The sequence below is a fragment of the Rhinatrema bivittatum genome, chromosome 10 (genome assembly GCF_901001135.1).
Source record: "Rhinatrema bivittatum chromosome 10, aRhiBiv1.1, whole genome shotgun sequence".
In the NCBI taxonomy this organism is placed as follows: Eukaryota; Metazoa; Chordata; class Amphibia; order Gymnophiona; family Rhinatrematidae; genus Rhinatrema; species Rhinatrema bivittatum.
Window position 1 is genome coordinate 84,217,943 of NC_042624.1, and position 12,608 is coordinate 84,230,550.

The following is a 12,608-nucleotide window of genomic DNA, read 5'->3' on the forward strand; positions in this document are numbered from 1 at the left end:
TGCTGTCTGACTCTCACACACCCAGGCTCTCTCTCACTCCCACATGCTGTCTTGCTCAAGCACAGGCTCTCACTGACACATGCTGTCTCTCTCACACACACACAGGCTCTCAGATGCTGTCTCTGCAAACATTCAGGTCCTCACTCCCACACACAATCTCTCAACTCATCTCATACACACACTCTACGGGCCCTCAGCCTCTCTTACCTCTGGGCCTCCTCTTCATGGGTCGCTGCAGGATGGGCTCTGCAGTGGCCCTGATCTTTGCGGGCCGATCCGCAGCAGCGGCGGCCCTGAACTTCTTGGGCCAATCCGCGGTGGGGACCCTGCTACCGGGCCTCCTCCTCTTCTCAGCCCGCTGCTCCTCTTCTGCACGCGGCTGATGCTCCTCCTCTTTCCTGCCTGTGCGGCTCCGGCAACATTTTTCTTCCGGGGCCGCGTGGGCAGGAAGGAGGAGGAGCACCTGCACGTTTACACGTGACCTTTTTCTTCGGGCCATGGTGACGTGCGCTCCACCCCGGCCCTGCCGATCTTCCTGCTGTGCGTCTTCGGCACAGCCCAGCCCAGCGAAACTTCACTGCTCAGCCGCCAGTGGGATGAGGTCCACGGCGGCCGCATTGGCTCCCACTTGCTGGTGTGTCACGTGCACCGGGCTTGCGCGACACACCGGCACACTGCAGGCGACACACTAAAGTGTTGCGACACACACTTTGGAAAGCTCTGCACTAGGGTTATGCAAGTGACCCTAATGCCTCCTTGATAAAGTGACCCCTAATTTAAATATTGCATGGCACCCCCAGGAGGGGTGCCTGGGTGTGTGTTAGGAAAGTGGGCGCTGAGTGTTCAGCGCCAATTTTTAGCACACATTTATTGCATTGGCCCTTAGTGGGAGCACTGTGACTACAGCAGTGAAGATAACAAAAAAAACCTTACCAATGCTAAAATTCTTCTCTCTTCTTTTTTTAAACTTTTTCTTTGACTCTAAAAGAGCTTCCAAAAAGACAAGCTTTCCCTGTGAAATCGACAAAGAAAATGGAGTTTCTTTGCATATGTTCTAATCTTTCACTGGGAGGATGTCAGCATCACTTGATCCAAATGCCAGCTATAAGCTAGTTAAAAAAATCCTTCACCTTGATTGTTCCTCCAGCCTTCTGCTTGCCTACCTCTTCCACCTTGGCTCCAGCCAGATTGCTACTTCTCATAGTCATTGGTTGATTGCTATAGCTGCCAGTCTCACAGCAGCACTTTTCAACGGCCAGAGACTTGAATGGGAAATGAATGAAATGAAAATTTAAATTTAAATTTGTGGGCATACTCCATTTGTTTTGGGGGATCATGGATGAAAAAAATGGTCTCATTTGTTGCATTTTATCCATTTGTTTCAAACAAATGTGCATCACTATCAGCCATCTAGATCCTAGATGGTGAAAATGTCACCCTGCAGATTGGAAAAAATCTAGCTGCCTAGTTTCACCATACATTTAATTTTAGTCATTGTAAATGTGGGCAGTCCCAGAAGTTAGATCAAGGGATTGAATATAGCTGATTAACTCTGACCAAACAAATAGTAGGTCTAAATCTAGTCTGCCAGATTTTGGCTGGCTAGATTTAGGAAAATTTTCAGCCGTAACGTTAGCTGGCTAGGTTTAGCTAAAAATGATCCTAAACCTAGCTGATTAGGTTTGGGTCTCAGCTGCAACTGAAAATTTACTTCAGAGTAATTAAAGCAATGGTTAATGTTCATATAAACAGTTGTTTGTCTGTTGAGACTGACCTGAATAGACTGTTGTGAAATGTTTCCATTTCCTGATGAAATTCCAGTGAAAACATCAATTAGCCCATTGGCATCCAAGCTATCTGTGGCAGCAAACTGTAAACCTCCTGAAATGTAGCAAGTTATGAATCAGAACAGTTTCTCTTTCAAAGCAAATTGGGTTAACTATATTTAGGGAACAGATGAATTAGCACAGGTTTGAAACTTGTTATGAATAGCATTAATGATCATGATTTCATTACATATAACAAATTTCAAACTGTTCACACTGGGGCAAAGCCCTTAGGCATATAACACCCCACTCTGCAGCCAAACCTGAACATGAACATTGATGCTCACATTCTTGAATCCCTTCTGCTACAGAAGAACCATGGTATCTTTGCATTGTTGGAGCTCGCCAGTAAATCTAGGTATGGGCGACCCCAGTGCATCACTATGAAATGAAAGGCTTAGCTTCCTTTCGTTACCCCATCTCCCAGTTTGACTTCCCTGTTACAATGTAATTTTCCAAACTTAACCTGTTTATTGTAAACCAACATGATGTCCACAACGAATGCTGGTATATAAAAATGTTTAAATAAATAAATAAATAAATAAATAAGTCCCACTCTCCTGGGTCCAAGACCTGCCTGCTAAGAAAGTTGGCCCTTACATTGTCCTTCCCAGCAACATGGGAGGTAGATATGTTCTGGAGTTGTTCCGCCCACACCATGAGCACATCTACCTCCACCGACACCTGTTGGCTTCTGGTTCTATCTTGATGATTGATGTAGGCCATTGTCATGGCATTGTCCAACATTATCTTTACTGCTCTAGCTTCCAGCTGCTCGGTGAATTGCAAGCATGACAATCTAACTGCATACGCTACCAAGCGAAAGATGGTCCTCTGCAGCTTCTCGGCATTCCACCAACCTTGCGCTACCAACTCGTGACAGTGAGCTACCCAACCTAGAAGGCTCGCACTAACAAGTTCGGTGTCTTCCTGAGATGATCTGATTGTAACCATCACTGCAACTGGTTTCTCACATTCAATGGCAAGTGAGCCTCACTGTATACTCCTGCGACTAAGGATTCCACTGGGAGAGCAATGCGCACTGAAGGGGCCGCATATGTACCCTCACCCAGGGGACTATGTTCAATGTTGCTGCCATTGATCCCAGGACCTGCAGGTAAGACTACACCATCAGGTGAATAGTCCATCTCAGGACCTGAATTTAACTGTGACTCTCTGGTAGAAATACTCTGCCCTGCTCCATATCGAATCACACGCCAAGATACTCTTGTGTCTGAGACGGCTTAAACTGCTCTTGGCCAAGTTCACCTGAAGCAAGGAGATCACCTTATGAGATGCCAAGTGACTCTCACCTGCACTTTTGACCCAAATCAACCAGTCGTCCAGATATGGATAGACCAGAATGCCCTCCTTGCACAGAGATGCCACTACCATGACCTTGGAGAAGTCCTAGGTACAGTAGCTAGCCCAAAGGGCAGGGCCTGAAATTGATAATGAAGTCCCAGAATGGTGAAGCATAGGAAACAATTCTTGGTGAATGGGAATATGTAGATAGGCCTCCATCAGATCAAGAGACATGAGAAATTCCCGTTTGTACTTCCATTATTACAGAACGTAAAGTTTCCATTCTGAAATGAGTCACGTGCAAATGTTAATTGACTCTCTTCAGACCAAGGATGAGCCAAAAGGACCCATCTGCCTTCTTGGGAATGACAAAATAAATGGAATAAAGCCCCAATTTTCTTGCAATCTGGGATCAGGAATTACAGCCTTCAAATATAACAGCCTCCTTAATGTAGTCTCCACTGGCACTCTCTTCTGTAGAGAGTTGCATGGGGAGACCATAAATGCATTCAGAGGAATGTGGAGAAATTGTAGAGCATAGCCATCCCTTACCACTTCCAGGACACACTAGTCCATCGGAATCTGGGCCCACATTTGAAAAAATGAGATAGAAGCCTGCTTATCTCCTAATCTGGTAGGTGATCCCTCATACTTTCATTGTGGAAATTGATGTGTTCCAACCCCAGAGCCTGCATCCTTATGAGGCTTCTTAGGACAAAAGGACTGAGATCTTCTGAAAGGATGAGACCTTTGAGGAATTGCTCCTCTGTAAGGACAAAAGCAATGGGAATCCCTGGATTGACCTTTTGCCCCAAAAGGACATGATACTACCTTTTTGTCCTCCAGCAATCGAGGAAACATGGATTCGCCTCAGCTATTCGTCATCTTCCCCAAATCACTTCTGAATAAAAGAGAACCCCTTAAAGGGTAACCTTGTGAGATTGGATTTGGAAATAATGTCTGCTGACAAATTTCTCATCCACAACTGGCATTTAGCCTCTATCGCCTGCTCTCCAGGTGATGCATTGTCCTCTCGCACCGAAGACAAGTCTCCCAGGGCTTCTGCCCAGGAGGGAAGGGTTAGGCCAGCCATCATAGTTGGTGATTTAATTATTAGAAATGTAGATAGGGTGGCTGGTGGACGTGAGGACTGCCTGGTAACTTGCCTGCCTGGTGCGAAGGTGGCAGAACTCTCGCATCACCTAGATAGGATTATAGACAGTGCTGGGGAGGAGCCGGCTGTCATGGTACATGTGGGCACCAACGACATAGAAAAATGTGGGAGAGAGGTTCTGGAAGCCAAATTTAGGATTTTAGGTAGAAAGCTGAAATCCAGAACCTCTAGGGTGGCATTTTCTGAAATGCTTCCTGTTCCATGTGCAGGTCCCCAGAGGCAGGCAGAGCTCTGGAGTCTCAATGCGTGGATAAGATGATGGTGCAAGGAAGAGGGATTCCGTTTTGTAAGGAACTGGGGAAACATTTGAGGAAGAGGGAGACTTTTTTCCAAAAGTATGGGCTTCACCTTAACCAGAGTGGAACCAAGCTGCTGGCACTAACTTTTAAAAAGGAGATAGAGCAGCTTTTAAACTAGAACAAGGGGGAAAACCGACAGTCACTCAACAGTGCATGGTTCGGAGGCATGTATCCTTGAAAAATATTAATGAAACAGGAGAGTTAGGGCATCCCAACAGAAAGGTTCCAATAAAAGCAAATGTAGTCCATGTGCCTATATATAAAAAATCATCTGAGCTAAAGATTTCCAAATTATCTCCAACAACTGAAAAGCAGTTTGTTAATACAAACAAAAACACACTTTAAAATGTCTGTATGCCAATGCCAGAAGTCTAAGAAGTAAGATGGGAGTGTTAGATTGTATAGCAGTAAATGATGAGATTGACATAATTGGCATCACAGAGACCTCCTCCTGAGGGAGGAGGAATAGCCTAGTGGTTAGAGTAGTGGACTATGAACCACAAAACCAGGGTTTGAGTCCTGCTGTCGCTCCTTGTGACCTTGGGCAAGTCACTTTACCCTCCATTGCCTCAGGTACAAAAACTTAGACTGTAAGCCCTCTGGGGATAGAAAAATAGCTACAGTACCTGAATGTAAACCAGTGTGATATCTCAATTGAGATCAAATGTCAGTATATAAAAATAATAAATAAATAACCAATAAGACAGTGCTATATCAGGGTACAAATCAACTTGGTGGGGATGTGGCACTTTAAGTGCGGGAGGGTATAGAGTCCAACAGGATAAAGATCATACAAGAGACTAAATGCTCAGTAAAATCTGTATGGGTAGAAATCCCATGTGTGTTGGGTAAGAGTATAGTGATAGGAGTATTCTACCATACACCTGGACAAAATGGTCAGACAGATGAGGAAATGCTAAGAGAAATCAGGGAAGCTAACCAATTTGGCAGTTCTATAATAATGGGAGATTTCAATTACCCCAATATTGACTGGGTAGATGTAACATCAGGACTTGCTAGAGACATAAAGTTCCTGGATGTAATAAATGACTGCTTCATGGAGCAATTGGTTCAGGAACCAACAAGAGAAGGGAGCTATTTTAGATTGAATTCTTAGTGGAACGCAGGATTTGGTGAGAGAGGTAATGGTGATGGGGCCACTTGGCAATAGTGATCATAACATGATTAAATTTAAACTAATAACTGGAAGGGGGACAATAAGTAAATCTACAGCTCTAACACTAAATTTTCAAAAAGGAAGCTTTGATAAAATGAGGAAAATAGTTAGAAAAAACTGAAAGGTGCATCTGCAAAGGTTAAAAATGTTCAACAGGCATGGATATTGTCAAAAAATACAATCCTAGATATGCAGTCCAGATGTATTCCACGCATTAAGAAAGGTGTAAGGAAGGCAAAACGAGAACCAGCATGGTTAAAAAGTGAGATAAAAAGAGGCTATTATAGCCAAAAAACCCATCCGACACAAATTGGAAGAAGGATCCATCTGAAGAAAATAGGATAAAGCATAAGCATTGTCAAGTTAAGTGTAAAACATTGATAAGACAGGCGAAGAGAAAATTTGAAATGAAGTTGGCCGTAGAGGCAAAAACTCATAATAAAAACTTTAAAAAATATATCCAAAGCAAGAAACCTGTGAGGGAGTCGGCTAGACCGTTAGATGACTGAGGGATTAAAGGAGATCCTAGGGAAGATAAGGCCATTGCAGAAAGACTAAATTAATTCTTTGCTTCCGTGTTTACTAATGAGGATGTTGGGGAGATACTAGTTCCGGAGATGGTTTCAAGGGTGATGAGTCAGACAAAATGAGCCAAAATACCTGTGAACCTGGAAGATGTAGTAGGCCAGACTGACAAACTAAAGAGTAGCAATTCATCTGGACCAGATGGTATGCATCCTAGGGTACTGAAGGAACTCAAAAATTAAATTTCTAATCTATTAATTAAAATTTGTAACCTATAATTAAAATCATCCATTGTACCTGAAGATTGGATGGTGGCCAATGTAATCCCAATATTTAAAAAGGGCTCCAGGGGCGATCCATTAAACTATAGACCAGTGAGCCTGACTTCAGTGCTGGTAAAAATAGTAGAAACTATTCTAAAGATCAAAATCGTAGAGCATATAGAAAGACATGGTTTAATAGAACTCAGTCAACATGGATTTACCCAAGGGAAGTCTTGCCTAACAAATCTGCTTCATTTTTTTTTTTGAAAGGGTTAATAAACATGTGGATAAAGGTGAACCAGTAGATGTAGTGCACTTGGATTTTCAGAAGACGTTTGACAAAGTCCCTCATGAGAGGCTTCTAAGAAAACTAAAAAGTCATGGGATAGGAGGCCATGTCCTTTCGTGGATTACAAACTGGTTAAAAGACAGGAAATGGAGAGTAGGATTAAATGGTCAATTTTCTCAGTGGAAAAGGGTAAACAGTGGAGTGCCTCATGGATCTGTACTTGGACTGGTGCTTTTCAATATTTTTATAAATGATCTGGAAAGGAATACGGTGATTGAGGTTATCAAATTTGCAGATGATATAAAATTATTCAGAGTAGTTAAATCAGAAGCGGATTGTGATACATTACAGGAGGACCTTGCAAGACTAGAAGATTTGGCATCCAAATGGCAGATGAAATTTAATGTGGACAAGTGCAAGGTGATGCATATAAGGAAAAATAATCCTTGCTGTATTTACACAATGTTAGGTTCCATATTAGGAGCTACACCCAGGAAAAAGATCTAGGTATCATAGTGGATAATACTTTGAAATCATCGGCTCAGTGTGCTGCAGCAGTCAAAAAAGCAAACAGAATGTTAGGAATTATTAGGAAGGGAATGGTTAATAAAACGGAAAATTTCATAATGCTTCTGTATTGCTCCATGGTGAGACTGCACCTTGAATACTGTGTACAATTCTGGTCGCCGCATCTCAAAAAAGATATAGTTGCGATGGAGAAGGTACAGAGAAGGGCAATCAAAATGATAAAGGGGATGGAATAAATCCCCTATGAGGAAAGGCTGAAGAGGTTAGGGCTGTTCAGCTTGGAGAAGAGATGGCTGAGGGGGGATATGATAGAGATCTTTAAAATCATGTGAGGTCTAGAACAGGAAAATGTGAATTGGTTATTTACTCTCGGGCCGATACAATACAGTGCGCTCCGATGAAGCGCACTGTTAGCCGGCATTTGGACGTGCATTTTGGACACGCTATTACCCCTAATAGCACATCCAAAACGCGCGTCCAACCCCCCCCCCCCCCCAACCTAATAGCGCCCGGAACATGCAAATGCTTGTTGATGGCCCTATTAGGTATTCCCGCGTGATTCAGAAATTAGCACCTACCCAAAGGTAGACGCTAATTTCTCCGGGCACCGGGAAAGTGTACAGAAAAGCATTAAAAACTGCTTTTCTGTGCACCCTCTGACTTAATATCATGGCGATATTAAGTCGGAGGTCCTGAAAGTTTAAAAAAGTAAAAAATTAAAAAAAAATTTTTAAATGGGCCCGCGGCTGTTGGGTCGAAAACCGGACGCTCAATTCTGCCGGCATCCGGTTTCCGAGCCCGTGGCTGTCAGCAGGCTCGAGAACAGACACCGGCAAAATTGAGCGTCGGCTGTCAAACCCGCTGACAGCCGCCGCTTCCATCAAAAAAGAGGCGCTAGGGACACAGTAGTGTCCCTAGTGCCTCTTTTTACTGCCGGGCCTAATTTAAATAAAGATACTGTATCGCACGCACAGGAGAGTGGCCTGTGCGCGTGCCGGGAGAGCGGGCGTTCGCCTGCTCTCCCGCGTTTTTATTGTATTGGCCTGTCTGTTGGATATTAGAAAGACTAGGGGGCACTCCATGAATTTAGCATGTGGCTCATTTAAAACTCATCAGAGAAAATTCTTTTTCACTCAATGCACAATTAAACTCTGGAATTTGTTACCAGAGCATGTGGTTAGTGCAGTTAGTGTAGCTGGGTTTAAAAGAGGTTTGGATAAGTTTTTGGAGGAGAAGTCCATCACCTGCTATTAATCAAGTTGACTTAGAAAATAGCCACTGCTATTACTATCATCAGTAGCGTGGGATATACTTAATTATTGGGTACTTGCCAGGTACTTGTGGCCTGGATTGGCCACTGTTGGAAACAGGATCCTGGGCTTGATGGACTCTTGGTCTGACCCAGTATGGCAATTTCTTATGTTCTTATGTTCAGATGATTAGTAATAAGGCAATTAAGGTCTATGTGCCAGTAGTGCCTATTATGATGGCAACACATAATTATTTAGTATTGGTATGAGGGAAATGTTATTTAACTACGGCATTGTGTGGTGAGCCATAGGACTGCTCAGATGAAGATAGACTCAGCCAGCCTTGCCTAAGAGTCTTCTGTGATTTTAGTGGTCTGCTTGGTCCTCGGGGTTTTAATACTGAATACTGGTGTAAACAAGTGACACTCTAGAAGCATTCACAAATTTAAAATTGTTGCTTCCATTGCTCCGCCAAGCTTACTTCAAAGGACATTTAACAGGGTTTTTTTCTTGTCCTTTTTTAAAATTAGGAATGCCAATAGTTATACAGCAAATGTTCTTTTTGAAAGATGACAAAACAACCTGTGTATGATGGTTATCTTCTTTTGAAGTATCAGTGTTGTATTATTTGCTAGAGTACACTTGCATCAAGTGAACATTACTGGAAAGAGGGGATACTAGAATTTATTTTAATTAACTGCTCTTTGTGAGTTAAAGGGATGCTGGTTATATTTGAATTGACAAATGATATATCCTTGCATCAGCACTTAGGTAAGTGGTACATTATTTATTCATTCTAGTAGCTAATAAAAAGCAAGGGACTAACAACCAATGAGTGTTTTTAATTAAGCATAAATGGTGAGGCTGCTTTTGTTAAGAAAGAGAGGAGAAATAAATAGATATGAGATGAGATGTTACCTGCAATTTGGTTGCAGACTATGGGAAAAAATAAAGGAGTTTTTCTTGGCTGCCCTCCTATTTAGGAAGCAGAAACAAGCATAACCCCTTTGTTGCTTTCTTAGCAAGAGTAATTGAAGTGGGGGTTTTTTTAGATACATTTTGTTTTGTTTATTTTCCAGTTAGCTTCACAAAATAGTTGTTTACACTGTATTAATATTAGGATAATTTAGCTGCAGAGCATTTTCAGAAGATTTGTTGCAATTTTATTTAGGATAGTGAGGGAATATTTCATTTTGTGACAGTTCAGACATTTTCTCCATGAGCGAGGGTGAAGATTGCACCTGTAGTAACATCAGACACCTGCTGAACTCCAGGCTGGCCTTTATCACGGTGGAGTAAAACTGAATTTATGCCCTGTTACTTTTGTTGACATAACCAACTTTTGGGCAATAGAGGTGAATGATTAGAAATTGATGCAGACAGCTTCTGTTAAAAGGAGCTCTTACCCGCACATCTTTATAACACCTTGTGAAAGTGGGCATCCAAATGGCAGATGAAATTTGATGTAGACAAATCTAAAGTGGTACAATTAGGGAAAGGTAATCCAAACTGTGGTTACACAGGACCTGATATTAAATCGTACTTATCCAGTTGTCTGCCGGCTTATCTGGCTATTTAGCGGCCGCTGAAAACCCGCTTAAGTTCAGTGGCCACTAGATATCCAGATAAGTCAGAGCAGGCAGTGAGTGGTGCTACTTAGCTGGATAACTTATCTGGCTAAGTTGTAATATATATGTGGATATTCAGTGGCATAGCTGTGCCGCTGAATATCCTTGCAACTCAGCCGGCAAAGTATTATCTGGCTAAGGGCCTCATTTTCTAAAGTATCGCAGGCCTGCAATACTTTAGGAAATGAGGGGCGGGGGCTGAAACGGGGGGTGGGCCTGCGCTAGCCGGCAGCGATCATACCGTCGCGGTGTGATCGCTGCTGGTTTTGCACCCAATAGCGCCACCATAGGAGGTGCAGCTATTGGGAGCGAAATAGGACGCGAAAAGGGCCTTACCTTTTCGCTGTCCGTGGTGTCGGCGCAGAGTTGGCCCCGGTGACGCCCCGACTCCTCCTCTTCTGGGGCCGACTCTGCCCCGACTTCGCCCCATCCTGGTATCGCATGCGATAAGGGACTTTTCGCGTGCGAGCCTCTTAGAAAATGAGGCCCTAAGTTACTTAGCTGGCCAGAATTTGAATACTGACCTCACAATGTTGGATTTCATATTGGGAATTTCCACCCAGGAAAAGCATCTAGGCATCATGGACAATAATTTGAAATCTTCAGCTCAGTGTGCAGTGGCAGTCAAAAAAAACCAAACAATGTTAGGAATTATTAGGAAAGGAATGGAGAATAAAACTGAGAAGGTCATAATACTTCTGTATTGCTGGATAAGTGACTTATCTGGATATCTAGTGGCCACTGAATTTAAGGGGGTATTCAGCGGCCACTAAATAGCCAGATAAGTTGTACTTATCCAGTTATCTGCCGGCTTAATATCAGGTCCTGTGTAACTACAATTTGGATTACCTTTCCCTAATTGTACTACTTTAGATTTGTCTACATCAAATTTCATCTGCCATTTGGATGCCCACTTTCACAAGGTGTCATATAGATGTGCAGGTAAGAGCTCCTTTTAACAGAAGCTGTCTGCATCAACTTCTAATCATTCACCTCTATTGCCCAAAAGTTGGTTATCTCAATGAGACTGCACCTAGAGTATTGTGATTAATTCTGGTCACCACATCTCAAAAAAAGATATAGCTGAGCTAGAAAAAGTACAAAGAAGAGTGACTAGAATGATAAAGCGCATGGGACAATTCTCCTAAGAGGAAAGGCTAAAGAAGTTAGGGCTATTCAGCTTGGAAAAGAGACAGGGGGTGGATATGATACAGGTCTATAAAATCATCAGTGGAGTAGAAAGGGTAAATGCAAATCAGTTGTTTATTATTTAAAAAAATACAAGGGGACAATCCATGAAGTTGGTAGGTAGCACATTTAGATCAGATCGGAGAAAATATTTTTTCACACAATGCATAGTTAATTTATGAAATTCATTGCCGAAAGCAGTTAGCATAGCTGGGTTTAAGAAAGGTTTGGTCAAGTTCTCGGAAGAAAAGTCCAAAAACTGCTATTAACCAAGTAGACTTGGGAAAGCCACTATGTATCCCTGGACATTAGAAGCATGTCAATTTAAAACACAGAAACAGTGAAAGGACTAGCAATAGAATTAATGTATGCTAAAATGTGTTTAAAAAGAATTGTACCTGTCATAACTGATAACATTTCAAGGTCTTTTGCTGCAGCTGGTCCCAGAGCAATGGTGTGAATGATTACTCCACTAGTTTTTACTTCAGAAAAGCAAGTGGATATAGTAGTGTCTTCTCCATCTGTCAATAATATAATTTCAGTACCATATGTATTTCCATATCTCTTTTGATTTACCTGGTGAAAAAAGCAATAGGCATTAATAATAGGAATGGATCTGTGATACTCTGCATGTGTCATGGGATTGTTTATTTTTGTGTTGTACCTTATTCAGATCCTGGCTTAATGTTCACTGAGTATATGAAGGCAGGTATAGGAAAGAGTATAGCTAGATTGTACATCTGCTGTTGACTAGAAATCGGGTCTATTGCAGACTCAGATGAATTTGCTTAAACGCTGTAGAATGGATACAAATTTATTACAGAAATTCTTAGTTGGCATCATAGCTAAAATATAAACGTTTCAGTTGAATTATGGGTCACCCTTTTGTAAAACAGATTTCCACATAATCAGTACTTGACTCATTTATTTACTTAATAAAATATATATTCTCTTATGAGAATTTCTTCAAAGGAAAACTGTACAGTTTGTATCTAGGTACTATTCCAGTAATTTTATTCTAATGCTGTTTGAATTTTTCTGTAACCTTATTTACAATGTAACTCAATGCTAAATATGTAAACCGTTGTGATCTACCTCTGGAATGAAGGTATATAAAAAGCATGCATAGATAAATAAATAATACACATGCTAAGTA

General features: G+C 42.0%; 1 protein-coding gene across 1 annotated transcript in view; it reads right to left on the reverse strand.

Annotated features, from left to right (window-relative positions):
• The window catches only part of CLCA1 (chloride channel accessory 1), an 82,684-nt gene that overhangs the window by 39,627 nt on the left and 30,449 nt on the right, over positions 1 to 12,608 (reverse strand). The window contains exons 8-9 of the mRNA XM_029617656.1: positions 11,851 to 12,028; positions 1,775 to 1,881 (exon numbers count right to left, since the gene is read on the reverse strand). Coding sequence (XP_029473516.1) covers positions 1,775 to 1,881; positions 11,851 to 12,028 — 285 coding nt within the window. The remainder of the gene's footprint in view (positions 1 to 1,774; positions 1,882 to 11,850; positions 12,029 to 12,608) is intronic.